At 33.4% G+C, this 21912-nt stretch overlaps 1 protein-coding gene across 31 annotated transcripts in view; it reads right to left on the bottom strand.

Moving 5' to 3' along the window:
* The window catches only part of LOC106878372 (rho GTPase-activating protein 5), a 336880-nt gene that overhangs the window by 41511 nt on the left and 273457 nt on the right, over positions 1-21912 (bottom strand). For 20 of the 31 annotated variants that reach the window (XM_052968790.1, XM_052968794.1, XM_052968797.1 and 17 more), the window contains one exon: positions 19222-19330. In XM_052968790.1, coding sequence (XP_052824750.1) covers positions 19222-19330 — 109 coding nt within the window. Of the gene's footprint in view, positions 1-15373; positions 15569-19221; positions 19331-21912 lie in introns of all 31 variants that reach the window. The other 11 variants (XM_052968796.1, XM_052968812.1, XM_052968806.1 and 8 more) reach the window with 3 other exon arrangements.

The following is a 21912-nucleotide window of genomic DNA, read 5'->3' as shown; positions in this document are numbered from 1 at the left end:
CAGCTTCCCATGTATCTGAGATAGACTGGCCGGCCCATGACAAATCTGACAAAAGGGGGGACCCGCAGAACTACCAGCTCACGAACTGCATCTGAAAGTTGGCGCACCAATCATGCTGCTAAGGAATTTAGATGCTCCAATAATGTGCAATGGTATGCGGATGATTATCAAAAAATTGTGCTCCCGAGTTCTGTAGGCAACAATCTTGAATGAACCGGCTGCTGGCTAAGACATACTTATAACTCCTATGTCCCTTACCCACTCCGATACGACCTACAAGTTTAAACAGATGCAATTTCCCATGACAATGAATAAGGCGCAGGGACAATCAGTGCAAGCGGTTGGTTTGAATCCGACAGAGCAAGTATTCTCACACACATAACTGTACGTTGGCTGTCCCTATGGTCTTTCTATTTGTGCACCCGAGGGAAGGACGAAGAATGTTGTCTACCAAGAGGCACTCCAATTATAACAATGGCAACTTCAACTGCTCCAATTTCAACTCCGCAATTTTTTCATCGTCCTGCCAGCCCACGTAAGTCCAGTCTTGCTTTGCTCACCTTACTAATTCACCATGACATTCTTTTTTTTCTACCAAGATCCGTCACCCAAACACCACTTTGTATCCACTTCTTCCTCTTTTTTATGTCTTTGTTTCTCTCTTCGCGTTGCTCTCTGACCGGGTGAAACCGGGCTTAGCTGCTAGTAGAGCCTAAAGGAAGCACTCAAAATCTCTCCAATCTGAACTTCTACAAAGCAGACTGGCTGAAATGTCTCTCCACACCAGACACTAGAATGAAACTAGAATATTTCATGTCTGTTGTGCAAGCCATATGCCAGAAGTATGTCCCAGAGCACAAGGCCAAAACAAATAGGAACAAGATTCCAAGGGAGAGGAGGATCCTCATGAGATGACGGATGAAGGTTGCAAATCGCCTCAACCAACATGCCAAAAGAAGCGAAAGGTCCTGCCTAAAAACAACACTGATGGAGATTGAAAAAAGCCTGCAACAATCTTGTGAGAGAGAGAGCAGACAAAGAAGCCTGGGTTATAAAAAACATTAAGTCAAACCCAAAGGCCTTCGTTCATTACGTGAAAGAAACAGCCCCAGTACGCTGCAAGATAGGACCCCTCTTCCATTGGGATGGCTCCCTCGCAGATAGTCCAACCAGGATCAGTGAGGTGCTGAATGACCAGTTCAAAAGTGTCTTTACCACTCCGTTGGAACACAGACAAGTGAACAAACCAGTGGACTTCTTAGCCGCCTCACTTATAAACAGCGAGGCAGTTACAATGGAATACATTGACATTAGTGAAGAAGATATACTACTAGCCATAGATGAGGTGGACGCAACCTCAACTGCCAGTCCTGATGGTTTCCAAGCAATCCTCCTCAAATTGTGTAAGCATGCCCTGGCAAAACCCTTCCAGATTCTCTTCCAGAGCTTTCTTGCAAATGACAGACTGCCAAGCAAGCTGAAGGAGGGAATAATATACCCAATCCATAAAGAGGGAAGCAGAGCAGATGCCAAAAACTATAGGCCTATCTCTCTGACTTCACACATCAGCACAGTAATGGAAAGGATAGTCAGAGGGAAACTAATCATATTCCTTTGAAGAAAATAATTTGCTGAGTGATACCCAGCATGGCTTTTGACCATGTAGGAGCTGCATGACCCAGCTCTTACAACATTATGACTGGGTGTTAAGGCAGTTACTCAACAACTCAAATGTTGACATAATATACCTTGATTTTGCAAAAGCTTTTCATAAAGTGGATCATAGTATGATATGCCACAAACTATGTGATCTCGGCATAGCTGGAAAATTTGGAGAGTGGCTACATGACTTTCTGAAAGATAGAAGTCAGACAGTAGTGGCCAATGGAGCCAGCTCAATGAAAAGACAAATAGTGAGTGGTTTTCCACAGGGCACTGTCTTGGGACCACTGCTTTTCATAGTGGCCCTCTCATATATACCCTCAACTGCCCAGATAGCCACCCTTGTTACCTACACAAATGATATGAAAGTCTCACAGAAAATACAGAACCCCAACAATGTTGCACATCTGCAGTTTAATGCTGAAACATTCCAAGCCCTGCGCTACCAGCATCCAAAACTGAATATGAAACTTACAGGATCCACTAGTCCACAGGGAATTACTATCTCAGAGCCTAAATCAGTGAGGGACCTAGGTATCGACATGAGCGCTGATACCTCTTTCGAAGTGCACATTATCAGGATGGAGACTAAGTGCAGATGACTGGCTGGATGGATCCTAAGAACATTCAGAACCAGAGAAAAGGAAACCATAATCTGGCTTTGCGTAGCTCTCGGCGAACAGTTTCTATGGAAACTGGGTTCACTAGGTGGTCATTAAGCTCTGCAGTAATTTTGGGATCTGTACTTTTGTGATCCTTTCTAACAATTCGTATAAGAGTTCGATGGTTCCTATCTGAAAGTTTTGGTTTTCTTTCAGAGTTTTGTTTCAACGAGATTTCTCCCTCTTTCTCAAAGGCTGTCATTACTTTCGAGACAGTACTTCTTGATACACAAAACATTTTGGTTGTTTTTGTTATGCTAGTGGCTGCCATATGAGCACCAACAATTTGACCGCTTTTAAAGTTTGATAGATATGTCATTCTAAGGAATTTTAATTACCTTTTTCTGATGATATCTGAAAAGAAACAGCAATTTTAGCCAAACATATCAAGCAACACTAACTATAAATCAAAAAAAGATAAAAATAAACAAGCATTAGATGGTTTTATAGATATTTCAAAATTATGATGTTAGGTGTTTCCATTATTTTGTCCAACCCCTGTATAATCATATTATATATATATATATATATATATATATATATATATATATACACACACACACATATATATATACACATATATAGAATCATATATATATATGATACATATGAAATATGTCACAGAGAAGGGATCCAATACACACAAAAACATCATTCCTTGAGGCAGGAGAATACAAATGTGGCAGAGAATAAAGATCTCGAATCGTTTAAACGAATACCTTAATGACAGGGTGAAATTTCACCTGACAGAGGAACTGTTCAAGATAGAAAATAAACTCAAAATCTCCCACGAAAAAGGAGAAGAAAGAGAAACCTGGGCAGTCAAAAATATAAAAAGAAATCCTAAAACCTTCTACATGTTAGTAAAGGTGTCTGCCTCAGAACTCTACAAGAAAGGGTCACTATGTGGTAAAAATGGCTCACTGACTGCAGACTCGGGGAAGATAAGTGAAGCACTAAACAAACAATTCCAAAGTGTTTTCACTTCTCCACTGGAAAATATGCAAATAAACAAGCCGAAGGAGTTTGTCAATGTAAGGAATCTATTCGGAAAAGAGGCAACCATTGACATAACAGAAGAGGAGGTAATATCGGCCATTGATGAGATGAGATCAAGCTCAGCAACAGGCCTAGATGGACTCCCAGCTGTTCCCTTAAAGACATGTAAAAAGGCTCTTGCAAAGCCACTGCAGATATTCTTTCAGAGTTTCCTTGCATGTGGTAAACCTCCCAACATGCTAAAAGAGGGTATAATATGTATGTATGTGTATGTCAGTGTATATGTATGTAAAATGTATGTGTGTGTGTGTGTGTGTGTGTGTGTGTGTGTGTATATATATATATATATATGATAATAAAAAATAGTTTCATTTTGACTTACTAAATAAATTTAATAACCAAAATAATAATTATTATAGTATTGTATGGTTTATAAATAGTATTCTTTTTACAACAATGTTGCTTCTTACTTCTAAAAGTATTGATAAAGTTTAGATCTACACCATATATGGTCCCGCATTTTGTAAATAATAATATAGATTAGTTCATAGGGAACATTGCTTGTTGCTTATTTGGTTTGTATCGATGTTTTCTGTTGATTCACTAAACTCTCCCTTCCATGGTGTGTGAATAATAATTTCTTAAAGTAAATTCAAATCTGGTTACCCCTAAAAAATGAGTGAATTCGATTTCCATTGCTGTAGCCTAAAATATAATAATTATGGAATCCTCCCTGCAATAGATTAAGTAAACAAAGAGAGAAATTTTCATTAGGTGTCTATTCATACCTACTACGTAATTATCCCTACGAGAAAATAATAAGTATAGGTTATAGTTAATTTAAATAATTAATTTTTATACCAACTAATTTAAATAGATAAAAGATTTGTTGCATTGAAAATGTAATTGTTTATATATTTTTTGTTGCAGTTACACGTAGGAGAAGACTTAAATACTTAATTATATACATTTATGTACACACACACATATTATTATTGTATGTTGTGATGACAAGAGACTATCTTGAACATAAAAGGGTTTCAACTGGTATGTATATGAGATACAATAAAGTGAATTTTGATGATTGTGGATTGAACTTACTTGATTGTATCATCCATTAAAATCTTTTTGCTTTTTTTTAATTGTAATAGATGTAAGATTGAATAATTAATGCTCACACTCATAACACAGACATTTGAATTAATTTTTACAATCTAGCCGTCCTTTACAGACAGAATTTCATCTTCCTGAACCGATTTATCCTGAAGTGGCTTACATATAATTGAACTGTGATTATGTATATCAGAAAACATATATATATAAGCCAAAACAATTTGTTGAACTTTTACCGTTTTTTTAATTATTTATATAATGTTATGTTACGTTTTATGTTATATATTATATTCACAGTATCTAATGTAATATTGTAATATAAATAAATTATTGAATGTTAATAGAATATCGGTATGTTTAATTTATCCTTTATATATATATAATATACAATCATATATAATTTAAATTATCAGAAAATGGAAAAAACTTCTGATCAACAAACAAATTGGACCACATCTGTAGATTATTCTTTAATACAAAACATGACATAACATATCTCTTATATCTATATTACTGTTCCAGCCATTTGACTGCAGCAATGCTGGAGCACCACCTTTTAGTCAAACAAATTAAACCCCCATGACATCATGACTAATACTCCATGAACACTATAAAGGCTGTAAGATTTGACAGGGACAGCTGCAACAGAGATTATAAAGCTACGGGAAGCAGGCAGGGACACAGCATATGTTCTCACTACATCTGCATGCTCAAGTATCCAACAACTGATGAACAGGGCTTCCAGCTCAATTCAGACGGCTACATGAAACTGCTGGGGGTTGTGGTCAATTCCTGGTTAGAGTCAGTTGCTGATGGAAGGCCACAGGTGTGTCAGCAGGATCCAGCTGTTTGTCATATGTATAGAAAGAGCCAGAAGAGAAATTCTGATTTCAGCTCCAATTTCTGGCTGAGGAGATGTTTAAAGATCTACCCGGGACACAATGGGGAACACATGTACCAGGTTCTGGAGTTGTTTTGAGGTTATGGTGGAAGCTAAGGGCAGCTATTTTGAGTAAACTTTTATCTCCCAGCCATAATCTAGTTGATATTTTGAAATACTTTAATTTATGGATGGGATGTTATGTTTTCTTTTTATACAAAGTGTCAAATTAAGCTTGGACAACCTGTCTGTGTATATGTGTTTGTATGTGTGCATATATGAGAAATTATGATAAACTCAAGTTTATTTCATTTCTTCATATGTACATTTCCCCGTCGTAGTTGTTTGGAACTCTACATTGGATGTTCCAAACTAAAGTCTCTTTAGTTCTCTGTAATATAATGCAATAGTGTTCCCTGATAGTCCACTGTGGTTAAGTATCCAATAGTAATCAGAATATCCAATGATATAAACTTGTGTTTATCATAATTTCTCCAACATTTGCTCTGTATATAAATGCTAGTAATACTAGTAAGTATACTAGTAGCTAAACCACTATACTAGAAGCAGACTGGGTGATGATAATCTATGTGGAGCTCTAAACTCAACAGCAGCAGTTGTACAGTTGTCTATATACATAAGATAGACTGTGTATGTATATCAATATGTGTGTGTGTGTGTGTGTGTATACATATGTGCACACAGAGGAATATGTGTATGTTTGTGCATATACACATTGTGCTTAAAGTATAATAGATTGGAAATATCACTGATGACATTTTCTATGTCACACACGCAACACACAGAGGTGTGTGCACAGATTCATCTAATGTCTTAATTTCATAAACATATGCAACAAACAATATTTAAACAATAAAAGTACACTCTCCATGAGATTAAAAGGTTACAGATGAAACAAAGTTACAAGAAGTAAGTTAGAATAATCAATGAGTACAAAGGAAGAAGAAACAGAGACAAGCTACTACAATGTACAGCACATTGAACGTTAGCCACATCATGAAATACAAATGTTTCAGTATCCCAGCCGTCTAATGCAACCACATGTAAGAGTCACTGTTGGAATTTATTACATGTTATTACATCTATGTATTATCACATTTGAAGTGGAGCAGATGAAGTTGCAGTTGGCTGCAGTTATCTTCAATGTACATTAACAAAGGACCATATATAGAAGTGTATACTTTTTAACAATAAGAACTACAACACTATATAGAAAAAGGAAAAATACAAAAGACATGAAACATTACAAGTTAATAAGAAACAAAGTTCCCAGGTAGGAAAGAAAAACAGAAAATGGTTTATTCCAAGCCCTATGGAATGGTTGCATGGAAAATGTGACTCAATGTTAAAGGTATACTATTGTTTGGTTGTACCATGTTCACATAACACTGAAAATAATAATAATAATGGTTTCAAATTTTGCCACAACAGCAGCAATTTTGGAGGAAGGGATGTTTTGATTACATCAACTCCAGTGTTCAACTGGTACTTTATTTATTGACCCCGAAAGGATAAAAGGCAAAGTCGACCTTGGCGGAATTTGAACTGAGAATGTAGCGGTAGACAAAATACTACTAAGCATTTCGCCTGGCATGCTAACAATTCAGCCAGCTCCCCACCTTGGTAATAATAGTAATGATGACAATAATACTAATAATGTTAACAATAAAGATGATAATAATATAATAACAATAATAATAAATATTGTATTATGGTAAATAATAAATAAAGCAATTGCAGCAATAATTCTTACTGAATCAAAAATGAAAAGAATATTTATTTTGTTAAATAATTAGAATCAAAATGATATTAATTAAAAGATTAAAAATGTAATTAAAAATTAATAAGTTTAAAGTTAAAAAGAAGAAAAAGTAACAACATGCAAATGTGTATGTATATATATATATATATGAGGGGAAAGTCAAAAGTTATCTGCACTTTTGCCATAACATATCTTTATTATTCCATATAGCTTTCTGCACACGTGTGCTTATAGTTGGTACTATTGTGGTCATCCAAGTTTGAGCCTTATTGTGCTATTTTTGTTTCTGGTTCTACAGTGTAAGCATGGCTGCTTCACTAGTAATGTGCACCAAAGAAGAACAAAGAGCAGTGATCCGATTTCTCTGATTAGAAGGTATGTTAGGTGCTGAAATTAATTGGAGGCTTTTAACACAATACAGGGACAGTGCACTACTGCGTAGAAGTGTGTATGAATAGATCAAGAAGTTTAAAAGTGGCTGGACAAGCGTGATGCATGAAGAGGGAGCAGGAAACCTGTCAACCTCCACCACTGATGAGAAGTTTCAGCAAGTTGGAGAGATGGTAATGGTGAAGCAGTTCACCATTACCATCTCTCAGATCACTGCTCTTTGTTCTTTGATGTACATTGCTAATGGAGCAGCCATGCTTACACTGTAAAGCCAGAAAGAAAAAATGGCGTAATTTGGCTCAAACATTGATTACGTGACTATAATAGTACCAACTATAAGCAAGAATGCGCAGAAGGCAGTGTAAGAATAATAAAGATGTTATGGCGAAAGTGCAGATAAATTTTGACTTCCCCTCATATATGTATGTATACACACATACATAAATATATGTATACACACATATACCAATAAATGCACACACATATACACATACATACTTAGATGTACGCATATATACCCACATACATCCCACAAAAATGTGATTTATCATTCCCCCCAAAAAGTGCAATATATCACATAGGGTAAATGCAAGAAACACAAAACTTGATCCCACTCATTTCTGGACAAATACATTCTCCTAGCTCCAATCACTTACTTTGTTTAACAGGAATACCAAACTACTTACCTACTCTATGAAATATTTGACAAATCTCTGCTTAAATATTGGCAACAATAATGTTGTCAATATGTATAATGTTGATATGTAAATTTTCTATTTTATTTGTAAAAAACAGTGAAATACATATATTTGACAAGAACAGTAAAATATATGTCAAAAAGTCAGTCAGTCAGTTTACTCTGTGAATTCTTGCACATTCGGCAGCAGTTCTCCAATGCTATGTTCTTGATTGGTTACATGTTGTCCTATGTTTTCCCAATGTTTTTTAACAGCCTTCAGGAGCTTCTGAAAAGTTTGATGCCATGCAGCCTGTAATCTTCTTCATCTTCTTCCTCCTTTTAGTGTCTATCTTAATGATCTTATATATTGATGATCTGGCTGCTGCAAGGTGTGACCACACTGTTGCATTCTTGGTGCTGTTACCATACCTTGAGCCTTCATGATGACACTGCTTAACAGGTCTTTAGTGTTTTCCTCAAGCACCTTCAATGAAAGTCATCCAGTATTTTAGTGACTGTCACAGTTTTCTTCTGTTTCATGTGTATATAGTGTTGTTGATAGTACTATGATATTGCATTAGTAGATCTTGATGTTCAGTGTGTTCACAGACCAGATTTTGTACACTCACTGAAATAGTGTTTTCCCCTTCTATACTACATTTAACATCAGTCTCACCATCTCCATCATCACACAATTCAACATATTCAGCAACCTGTTCTTCAACTGTGAAGAACAGTAAAATATATCAATATCAAAAACATTGAACTGAACACTCCACCAAGGTGAAAAATGAGTTTCAATAATTTAGTTTCAACAAGAAAAGTGCTTTTTTTTTTTAGTGATTATTAGAAAAAAATACCAGTAGTAGTAGTAGCAGAAATAATGAAAGTATAGTTTCATCATGAGAACAGCTGTTATCCAAAAATAAAGCAACTTACCAAACAAACATTATCAGTAAAGCCCTGGTTAACAAGGTAGTAAAACAAATGATTAAATCTTAGCACTTGCAAACAAATAGAAATTTCACAATGACTTTCATTTTAATTTTTGTCAGAAATCACAACCATAAATATCAAATCTTTTCCAAACTAATCATACACATTTCTTTTTCAACCAATGTTTCAGGTTTCCTACAATCATAACATAACTTCTAGCAAGTATTCTACTTGACTGTCTGACATAACAGTAAGACAGAGAGCAAGTAGAGTAATATATAATGTCTTATGGCCCAAACCACCTGGCGATAAAAAGCTGTCAAGAGCGGATACAACAGGAATATTACATAAGTGCTTAATTAGTTTACAATGCTGTGTTCAAGTTTCTCAATAGGTTGGTAGTTAAAACACACTATGTATTCTTCTAACCAGATTAAACCACTCTAATGTATCTCATTCCTGATTCTTACAAAGGAATTCTTAAAAATTATGTCAAGTTGCCTTACAAACTAATTTTGATCTACGACAATGGTTCCAAAACAGTGTGTCAAAGATGTATCTAAGTTTTGTTGTAGACTTTTAAGAATATAATTCAAGGCTCTAGGAAATGTTTGAGCACCTTAAAAATGTGTAAGTCATAATTTTGTTATAAATTTATTAATAAGTGTAATGAATAAAACAAGATAAGTAATAGTATCCTTTCCTTTTTTCAAAAGATTTCTCACTTTAAAAAGAGTTTTATTCCTCTAATTTTCCACATAAAGTCACACTAATAATTCTTTTACTTTCTGTGTGATGCGTGCTAGTAAATTCTTTGCTTGATCTCTAGTGCACCACCACATCAAAAAGATTGAGAACCAGTGATCTAGAATTTTAGTTAAGCTCTGAGCAGATATGTCACTCTTCTCACTCTACAACTAAAGAGTTAAACATGCTAACAACAGAACCTCTACATAGTTGATCTGCTAAGAATAACAACTAGATCTCTCCTAAATGACTCTCAACTATCTCAGATAATGTAGTTTACAACAAACTAGTCCTGAAAATTGAACAAGAGGGTCATGGTTGGAATACTTTTGGTCAGAGGTTTGTTTAATCAAGGCTCATTGGGTTTAGACAACTACAAAAACTTAATCATAAATAAATAATAAAGTCCCCACATAATGTGTTAAATATAAAGCTTATAATTGAAAATGTACAACGATATATCTCCAGCATTAAGATATCACACAATGGTCCATCTTTGTGTTATTTTCCCTCTACATGTTTTATACTACCCTTAAGCGTACTTCAATGTTTTTATCTTTGTCACTTAGGGGTTGTGAAAACACATATTTCAATGGCATATTTCTTCATAAAACAGTGTATTTGAGACCAGAGATTAAATTTGTTGATCTTGATATACTAATTCAATCAATTCAGTGTTTTAAAGGTGAGTAATCAATTGTATAAAATGTGTAGATAGCATTATTCCATCACTTCATAAAAAAAGAAATGATTCATCAAGAACAGACCATACAATTTAATATTGAGTTAAAAATTAAGAAGCTAAGTAACAAGCTTTAAAAGAATATTAAAATATATTTTTTCTTTGTTTTAATGTTTTAAATCCAAAGTTGTATATCTACAAAATCTATTCAGAATTTCATGTCAGCAATGCATCAAGCCTCTGTGTGTATGTGTGTGTGTGTGTGTGTATATATTATGCATATACATATATATATTATACATATATATATATATTATACATATACATATATATATACATAGGTAAAGTAAATGTTAGAGGTAATACTTGATAATTGTAAGTGTCTGTATATGCTGGATTGTGGCCGGGGTGAAAGAATAAATTAAAAACAAAAATAAAAACAGAACACAAAGGATTCCGCGGTACACGTGTTTCAAGCTTTATAGTCATTGCATCATTATATTGGTATATAATTGATAGATAGGATGGTATAAAGCTATCTTCAGCCGCAAATATATTCTTTCCCAAGTATTATATCACAAAGAAGAAGTCACCAAGAACAAAGTAAAAGAGGGAGAAACATGAGAGATAAAAAGTGAGAGCCCACTTGGTATTGTCCATTGTAATATCCATTGTAATATACCTTGTAATATCTTTATCCTTTAAGTTGATATATTTACATAAAAGTTCATCGGTACTCCGAAATCTGTCCATATTGTGCCACAATTCAGGGTAGAGTGAATGCTAAATAAACAATACTAGCTTATATGAGCTAGAGGGAGAGGGTCCAAAGAAGGAAGAAGTTGGCGGTTAAAACAATATAAAATATGAAGAAAAAAAATACACTGATATTAATACAAAAATAATAGAAGTCAAATCGGGGGGAGGGGGTAATTTAAGAAACAATAAGAAAAAATCTGAATAGTAAAGTAAGATGCATATAAGCTATTTAGAAGGGTTGGAGAAGGGTGGTAAAACAAAATTAAAGAAATAAAGTAACAGAGTTAAAAAGCAGGGGGATAAGAAAAAAACCTTTAAACTAGATATGGGCCACTCAGTGATGAGCAACCTAACCAATGTGTAAAGAGATCACTGTGTCTCCTGCAACATAAAGACAAAGGTAGTGAATTCACTGTTCTCAGTGGTCCTGCATGGTTGTGAGGCACGACTGCTATATGTTGAGCTATGGCAGAAGTTCAGTGCTGCATATTGCAGATTCTGCATATACCTTACATCAAGCAGGCAATCCTTTCAGCCTGCTAAATACTGGGCTAGGACAGAAAGTAATAAATTTTGGCTATATATAACATTAGCTATGCAAGACTTGGACAAACTGTTGTTTGGAACTACCCTAGACAAGACAACAGCATGAGACAACAGTGCCAGTGGCAGATAATGTAAAACATGAAATGACAATCAATCCATACACCACCTGCTGAGAAATGCTTAAAACTGGTCAGAGTGGCAAGCACTTGATGGTATAAGGAAGAGGAGTGCCTGACAGCCAGATAAGTTAGCAGTTTGTCATAAGCACTACAACAACCAAATCCATCTCTCAACAACCAAATCCATCTAGCCCTGAGTAGGTATAGCAGGGTGACTTCACAAACAACAGCAGCACTACAAATTGTTGAAAAGTTAATAATAAAAAAAAAATGAATATACTATCCAAGAGAAATTAATTTCTTATCCATTTAAGAGTATAGAAATTGGTAATTAGCACAAGTGTTAGGGTGGACTTCAGAGGTTATTGAAGGTACCTGATGGAGATCAAAAGAGTTATTAAAAATCTTATTGTAAACCTTTAATATCAATTCTTTACAGTTGCAAGAGTAGAGCAAATCCATAAAGATACAGCAGAGGAGTAAGAAGAATTCTGATAGACTGGCAATTTAAATTCTATTGAAAAAATATAAGGAACAGTTCCATATTGAATAATGATTTTTCAACTTTCATATAAATGATGCCTATATGACAGGAAGTTCCCTTTTCCCAATAGACCATTCAAGCACAGTTGAAAATTTTCTTTGTGCACAGTAAGAAAAACAAATCTGCACAGCAGAACCCATCCTTCTTCAAATATGAAAGAAGCTAACTCAGCATTGCAAGCAAGTAAAAATGTCATAGTTTTACAGTGCACCAGTTGTTTACAACTGAGCTTTCCAAGTAAAGTCATCTATTTAAAACTGAGTTAAGTATTTTTGCCAAGATACAAGGCAGTAATAACGACCAACCAACTTTTGAGCTAGTTGCAAACCACAGGTCTCACTCGATTAGCTGATATTTTCTATGCATATAAATGAAAAATGCTATACAGGATTGCCACAGCAGTAAATCACTTAAATACGGATATATAAGATATCATAAAACATAAGTATTAAAGTATTCAGGACAACACCTACATTTAAAGACTGCTGTTAGTAAAATTAGAATTTTCCTGCAACTTGTAGTTCTTTTCTCACAAAATAGTCAACTCTCAAACAGAAACATCTTTAGAATAATTTCTATGAAACAATTCATTTTAAATTAGTTGTTCAAATTCATACATAGTACTAATTATAGCAGAAAGTTATGAAACTGCAAACATAGGAATGGTACGTTGTAACTTTTGTGCCCTTTTCAAAGTCACTAGTGGCATAATAAAGAGAACTGGTTCCACTCAAGAAGTGGAACAGTATCAATGTTCTCGGTAGGATTACTTCTCAGTAGGATTTGCCCACATCACAACTCGTCTTAAACTGTGAACTTTAAAAATGATCTAATAATTAATCTTCTGAGGCAGGTATATCAGTAAAATTCAACTGATGTTCATGTTTAAATGTTTAACAGGTGAAAGCCTTACGCTTTTATTTCTTAAAATTTTTTTTTAACATCATTTTTCATGAAGCTAAACTGGTATATATGTATATATAAAAAACAACAACAAAAAACAATTGTAATTGAGTATTTTAGGTATTTTCACCACAATTGAGGAAAGAAAGCAATCATGAAATAATCCAAACTAAAAGAAAAATTGGAAGAAATCTGAAATTCTTCTATTGTAACGAAAGTTTATCTGAAAAATATATTGAAAAGGCTGTCCTTTTTGAAAGTTTAGCTATAATCATGTGTGTGTGTATGTGCACACACACTCATTAATATAAATACATATGTGATATGCCTGAAGCATAAAGCAAGAAAACAGCAATATAATACAGTTTTTAAGAGAATAAGCTCAGAAATAAAGGACTGAGAGAGAAAAAAGTCAAACTGGAAATAGCTTCCTGAAAAATAGCAAGAAAGAACAGCAACAACATGCTGGCCTTATCTGACATACACAAGTTAGTGATTAGATGAAAAGGTTCATTAGGACCTAATTAAGGAAGAGCAGTAGTTAGTACCCTCAGCAACCAGAGGTAAGGGTTAAGCAGTCCGATTGAAGCCATAAGCAAATAAAAAAGAAATACAATAATATCAAGATCTGGTTTAAAAGATGGAGATGATAATGTCTATAAAAAGGATGAACAAATCTGAGAGAGAGAGAGAGAGAGAGAGAGAAAGAGGAGAGAGAGAGAGAGAGAAAAGAGGAGAGAGAGAGAGAGAGAAAGAGGAGAGAGAAAGAGGAGAGAGAGAGAGAGTGAGAGAGAGAGAGAGAGAGAGAGATTAAGATCAAATAATCTAGTACAGTGTGAATGCAGCTCTCAAACTTTGTTGCTGAGAGGGCTGAGGATTAGGTAATTTTACAGTCTAACTCAGAACTCATTGGTTTGTTGTTATTACTATTGTTCATCTGAACAAGACTTTTATTTTTCAAGTTGGAGCAGTCCAAACTGGATTGTCTCAGTACAGAAGTATATGTATCAGCATGAGTGCAAGTACTCAGAGAAACATTAAAAACTTTTTTCCATTCACTTATAGATGTGAGTTCATTCTAGGGTTTTATTAAGCAGAAATATTGATTTGATCAACTATTTTAGCATATGTAGTTTAGAAAAGGTAAATGCAATTAAAGTCCATTTTTTACATGGAGCATCCAAAGAGTGTAAGAAATACCTGTTGCTGATTAATAACATTAATTTATTGGCAACTTAAAACTTGCTGAAACAAGCAAAATTCAGTTGAAGAAGAAAACAATGATAAATGCTAAAACAAAATAATAAAATGCAAAGGATTTTCTTTGTTTTCTCCAACTGGGAGGTACTAACTTCTTCCATTGCTGTAGGTGGAGATACAAACTAAACTCTTCTGCAAATATATCAAGTTTGCTTCATAGTTTGTAATGCACAGCAAAAATATGGCAATAGTAGGTATTATCATATGATAATAGGTAGGTAAGTATATGTGTCTACAATATATATAAACATACCGACTTAGCAGTTCAGTATTTTACATCTGGCATTGGTTAGTCAGACCATGGAAATGTGAATATTAGCATTTGTATTAATATCAACAACTATCAATATATTGTAGAATATCTATTATTCTATATCATAGGCTAAGTGAAGCAGAATACTATCACTTATTCAAATGCACAGCATAGACTGTATGGCAGGCTTTGAACTCATGATCAGAGAACAAGTTTGGTAACTGGCCCTCTCCTCTGACTCAAAGAGTCAAATATATAGACTAGTAAAGAGTAAATGCACAAACTTCCCACTTAGTGAAAATAATCAATGGAAAAGGTCCTCCTTGAATTCCCTTGTTGTTTCAATGACTTGTAGTCTAGCAGTTTGTCAGAGATTTGCATATGCTTCAATGATTATATAGACATGCACTGAGTTATAGGCAGAATGATGTTGCAAGCACTATACAATACACTCACCTCGATCAAACGAAATGCCATCTAATGAAGCCAGATACCTTTCATCCGGCTCCAAAGTCATGTAAGTATCTTGAAACCTTTGTTTGTGCTTTTTTCTGTGTGGGAAGGGGCGATGGTTCACTGTATGGTAAATGCCAGCGCTATACTCTCTTTCTAGAGAGCTGAATTCTGAATCTTCGGAATCAGTGGCACCTACTGTTTCAGGAAAAGAAAATAAATAAAATCCACAGGAAGATTTGGTGTTCTTACTCAGTAAAGACAGCAGGCATATGAGTGTCCTGATTATTGATTTAGCCAGGATACAGAACTATTTTCTCCAACTGAATTATTACCACAAAAGGCAATTGAAAGGTTGTCAAGCATAACATTAAAAAAACTAAAATAAAAAACCAATTGTAAATGTGCCATTTTGAAAAATAACAAAAGCAAAAATAACTAAAAGAAAAAAACTTTTTGTTCTTTTAAGCTTTTCCATTAAAAAAAATTCTGAAATATATTCTATGTAACAGTTTAAAATTGACAGAACGAAATATATATTAAAAACAACTTTTTTTTTTTCTTGAGCAATGTCCACCAACTCTGATAGTCTGAATTCTAAAGAAAAACTGAAGTAAACAAAAGATTATTCTAAAATAAAAAAAACCCCCCAGAAACAAAGCAAAAAGAATTTACACATAGTTTAATTCAATCAAACAGAGCTTTTTAACAAAAGGAGGTAAGGAATTATTTTCACTTTCATCTTTTGAAGACAGTATAAATGAAGTTAGAAAGGGAAATGTGTGCACATGTGCACAAACACGTGCATGTACGCATACCAATATAATGTTAAAAGTGTCCCAGTCTAAATTAGGAAGTTTTTAAAAATACATTGTTTCCTCTCTTCATAATCAAATAAAGAAACTATTACATTACAAATGGTGTATATGTGTCTAAGCTTTCTTTCATTGGGTATATATATATATATATATATATATATATATATATATATATAAAACAGAAATCTCAATTCTGCAACTGGAAATTTATTTTCATTTTTAATTCTATTTATATAAGCAGGACTTTAAGATTATGTAATGTTCATACCTTTCTCAAAAAACATAAGTTAAGTGAAATGGATACAACTGTAAATGTAAATAGTTTCACAAATTTGGCTTGCAGAAAGTCTACTTGAAAAACATTGAATAATGTAGAACAAAGAAACAAGTATACTGTAGAGGAATTTCTTCTTTTCTAATCTGATACACAGAACATCAACATACTTATCTATCTACATACCTACCAACCTATTGATCTATACACACACATCTACACATATATGAAACTAGAGACATTTTTGTTTTATATTTCTTTCTTTCGTGTAGTGGTAATCTTGGCCTTATGATAAGGCATTATGAGAAAATAATATTCCATTACCCACTTTTGTCTCATATTTTGCTGTGTGCTGCCCATGGTCTTAGAAAATCTTTAATTTCCTGAACCAGCGTCACCACCATGGTGTATACAGGAAATTAACTAACTCCCATTGATATTAGCACTAATCAGATATTTTTAAAAACTCATCTTTTATAATAAACATGCTTCTGTAAGCACCTGTTACAGAGAATGCTGAACTCAATAAAACTTCCACACACAACACATATACAGAAATAGATGAGGAGACAGAAACTCTTTTGTTAGTGGCAGAAGGAACATAATTTCACCTTCAAAAGTGGTCAAATCTAGTAAGAAAAATTATTTGCTTCAAAAAATATTATAAGAGTTATAAATGAATTAATAGCTAAGATCTTCAATGTAAAAGTGATATTAGACATTTTGAGCACCAATTTGCGAAGCAAAACAAGATCACTTATGAGAGCTGAGTGGCATATTTATATCACTCACCAGGCAACCACAGTACTGATTACACTACAGAGATCCTGCCCATTCCTCTCATATTAGGTACTTAAATCTTTGTTCTGAGAAATTGTGCCAAGAGTTCCTTGATTCTAAATGATTGGTAACAGATATATTCTAATTGACAAAGAACAGCAAAAACACACAAAAATTAATATTGGCACCAACTAAAACCTATTGTACTTGCTACATAGATTTTCTGTTTGTTTTGTTTTTTAATGCCTAGTCAACACTGACACATATTTGCCTTTCCTCTGACAATTCTGAATCCCCATTTAACAAAAACCTAGAATTTAGTTTTATTTATTCATTTCCCAACCCCAGAAAATAATCCATGGCTTACGAGTTGTTCTCTTTGTCTGGCTTTTTTCCCTTATTATTTGTACTAATTGCATCATGTTTACATAAACTGACTACCTTAGCCTGCATTCAGATTTCTCAGAGCCAAACCAATCCACAATAATAATTATTTGGATAAAACAGAAATTATTAGTAACCAAAGCATGACTAATATGTCACTCATCATTTCTGGTTCAAGTAGTTCAGGAAGCCATGAGAAGATATTGATTACAGAATCCAATTTACTCCCTAGTAATCTGTAATCTTCATTCACTGATCTCTACTTCGGGAGCCAATTAATTCAATAATCATGTCATGAAGGAATGTCCTTCTTTACAATGTGTCACATGAAGAAAATTAAGACATAAAAAACTCATGCATGCACATTTGGAACAACAACTACTTCATCCAAATTACCATCAATATGAACTCACATAATGTATCACACTTTATGAATCATACGACCCTAATTCTGCAACACATTTCTGATAATAAACCCTGTAATTGGCACACAATTCATTTCCAAAATATGCTTTCATTTAAGAATAAATCATAATTTAGAATTTTGCCAAAATAAAAATGTTATTTTTTAATTAGCCTTAACAAATATTTCCTGACAATGTGTTTAAATCTGAACCAGTCATGCCAAAAGAGATTTTACTCAGCATTTACAGATGTTTGCAGAGCTGGTTTGCAACAATTATTCTGACACACAACATACATACATACAAAACATAATCAATTACCATTAAAGGCTAAGCACCTGCTCTATGTATTTAATAATAGTTTATTTCAATTCAGTGTTTGAAAAAAAGATCTAATATTTCAGAATGCACATACATTTAAACATATGAGTTATTGATTAACTCAGATTTAAATAGAATATTGTAAACAAAATTTGCAAGAGGCAAAGGATTTCGATACTGGCAATCACTTTGCTAAATATTAACCTTCTGGTATATCTATCAATATTCATCAACTATGAAGAAGCAATAGAAGAGATGAATATATTTTCAATTTTTCAGTCCTTAGTTTATTTTCATATGTATTTGTGTATAAACACTGGTGTTTTATAGCTCTTACCTAATTACTAAACATCAAAGAACAAAGAAACAGTATGAAGCACAAGAATAGTTCTTGTTCACAGTTAGTAGATGAGGATTGAGTAAATTTTGACTCTTACTGGAGACAAGAAAATGATTTAAAATAAACCTACAGTTCAAATTTGACAAATTTAGATACAGAACCAGTAATAACATCAAACCTGTTTCAGTATATATACATATTTTATTTCAGTGTGTATGAGACAGAGAGAAAGAGTGTGTGTGTGTGTGTGTGTGTGTGTGTGTGTATGCATAACAAGACAGAGGCTGCTGTCAACCAGTAAAAAACAATATACAAAATCCATCCAACAATATTCATTTAAATTGATCATTGGTTTCCGATGAAAATGTTTGGTTTTATAGAACTGAACTTTGTTTATAATAATAATAACAATAAACTCGTCTGGAGAACTCTCTCAAAAAAGATTAGCAGTTATGGATACCACAACCACCACAAAAAATATGCAAGAATAAAAAATAAGGCCACAGAAAACAATTACTATATTGTTTTACCTTTATGATCCTTCTTGCGTGTTGATTTGATACGATGAACTTTTCCTGCAGGTAGAGCATCTTCGACTAGAGCATAGTCACTCTCCGTGGGAGACTGGAGGAGAGCATCCTAAAATAAAATGTATTAAAATACAGACATCACAATCTGTTCATCTTAAAAAAAAAGAAGACAATTCTCTTCAGTTAGTTTTAAGTAATTAACATAAATGCACAAAACAAAATAAAGCTGTTTCTTAAAAAGAAATAGAAATAAAAAATTGAAGTGAAATTAAAGTAGTGTGAAAATGAAATAATGTATATGCTATATATACAATCATCTCATCCATGTAGAAAAAAAAAAAAAAAAAGCAAAACCTGAATCTTGGCTTACTTTAAATGAAAGTCTATGGAAAAAAAAAAGGGGGGGGAGGAGCTGAAAGAAATGAAACTCAAAAGACATGCAACTTCCAGAAACACTTATAACTCCATGGTATTCATGCTAATGGAAAATTGAATGGTCTAAGCACAAAGTTAAGACCAGTATAAGAAACTGAATATAAACAAAAAAAGCAATTAGTTTCACTAAGATAGGGTCTCTAGAAATGTATGTCTATCTGCCACACTTGTCAAGTCACAAAAGCTGAACAATGTTTTGTCTCTCCCTACCACTCACTCATATATACTTAATTTTTAGTATATAAATATGTTTAACTTTAAATTACATTAATAGTTTACTATAGAAAAAGAAGACCCAGGCATATAATTGAATTCAGCAGCATTTTGCTTTCTTTTATTTTGATAATGACTATTGGTAGCAGCTTCTTCCCCAATTTCTGCTTTACTGGTTGCCTCATTCTGGTGTCCTTGTGGACAAACACAGAAACATATATGCACAATTTTATTTTATATGAGAAAAGTAACTGGTAATCTACTTATATTGCAAAAATATTCATATGTAAAAATAAGTTTCAGGGAGTTGATTTTATGTTGGGTTTTTCATTCTTCATGGTCAATCAACTCATTGCTATTTATTTTTGCCTACAATTATAGTTATTATACATTGATATACCTTATTTGTGGTTGGTGAAGTTACAGTATTTCAATCACTGTGCTCTCTGACCTTCTTTAGGTGCTTGTGTTATTCAGTAATACTCTTGGAATTTGTATAGACACTGGAATGAGAACAATCTACCACCATGGATTTAATAGTGTCTGATTCTAAATTTCAAGAATATTATGGAATACAGTAGGCACTTGAAGTACTGGAAGGTACAATGGCTAAAACCAAGATACTAAATTTGAATATATCAGTGTATAATAATGATAATTCCTCATTTCATAAATTCAGATAAAAACAAACATTTTTTATTTGCCTTTGCCAATCAGGCCATCATCAGATTCCTTGGGTTAGTATTTTACTTATATTGCAAAGCCAATAAAGACTTTGAAGTAAAACTGTGAAAGGATGTTAGTAACCTGTCCCTCCAGAGACTCAAGGAAGCACCTTGGACAAGTGTTAACAGCCATCTTAGCTTCCATGCCATGATTACGGTAAAGTCCAAAAACTGGAGGAACAGGTGAAAGTGTGTTCTTAGAGCTGTGATGGTGGACAATATTCACAAAAATTTGGCATCCACTCATTTTGGTTGCTTTGGTATCACAGAGTATGATGTTAAACTGCATCCAATTCTCAAGCTGCCAGCCAGTGCAGCAGAATGTCACTACATGGGCTGGAAACCTGGTAGATCCCCCTTTGTATCCTTTAGAATAGCAAAGCTAGAAGAGACAACTACCCAAAACAGTTTTCATTGCTGAAAAGTTTAAGTTACCTTACTGGTCTCCATTTTATAGACATATATGTATGTCAACATGGATGTTATCAATTTGGGGATATTTGCCTTTGTACAAGGAATAAATTTGATCATACCATTATTTATGTAGACCCTTTTGTACATTTCAAATAAATTCAGCTAAAAGTTTCAAACAGCAGTAGTGGGTGAATGTGGTAAAATAGTTTAGAGGGGACAAATATTGGAGATGTAAAATTTTAAAAGGAGCTTGGATTTCTTGAAAGTACACTTAAGAATTTTAAAAATATGGTGCTTTATTTTACTCCAGTAAACAGAGCTAGTGAACAATGCATTAATAGGCACAAACTGAAAAAGGACAGAAAACTGAATGGGACTTACCACAATTAGTTGGCAATTCCAATTTGAGAGGGATTAACAGAAAAGGAAGACAGGTAAGTAAGATGTTAGTAGCAGTATTGTTAAATAGCATGTTATGATAATATCTCTCAGAAATCAATGCTTGCAAAACACACACTGGATAGATAGCACACTATTTCTTAAATAAATTTATTATAATCAAAATAGGTGCCACTTAACCATTAAGGAAAAAAGGAAAAAAACAAAAGATACATGAATGTATCTTTTCCAGATTTATTTCAAAATATAAGAACCTGGTTTGCTTTATTATAGGTGGCCTTTTTTTCTTTTTCTCTTTCTTGAAGAGGTATATTTTAAAATAATAAAAAAAAAACCTGATCTTATTACTTCCAGAAATATTCTGATTCATTTCACTAAATGAAGGCATTAAGAATAATTTAAAACTACTTTTTCTTTCTATTTTCATAGATTACACTTTAAAGAGAAATATGTGTATATATATATATATATATATATATATATATATATATATATATATATATAT

The sequence above is a fragment of the Octopus bimaculoides genome, chromosome 6, assembly GCF_001194135.2.
Source record: "Octopus bimaculoides isolate UCB-OBI-ISO-001 chromosome 6, ASM119413v2, whole genome shotgun sequence".
NCBI classification, from domain to species: Eukaryota; Metazoa; Mollusca; class Cephalopoda; order Octopoda; family Octopodidae; genus Octopus; species Octopus bimaculoides.
Note: the sequence above shows the minus strand (reverse complement) of the source record. Positions and strands in the feature narration are given on the sequence as shown.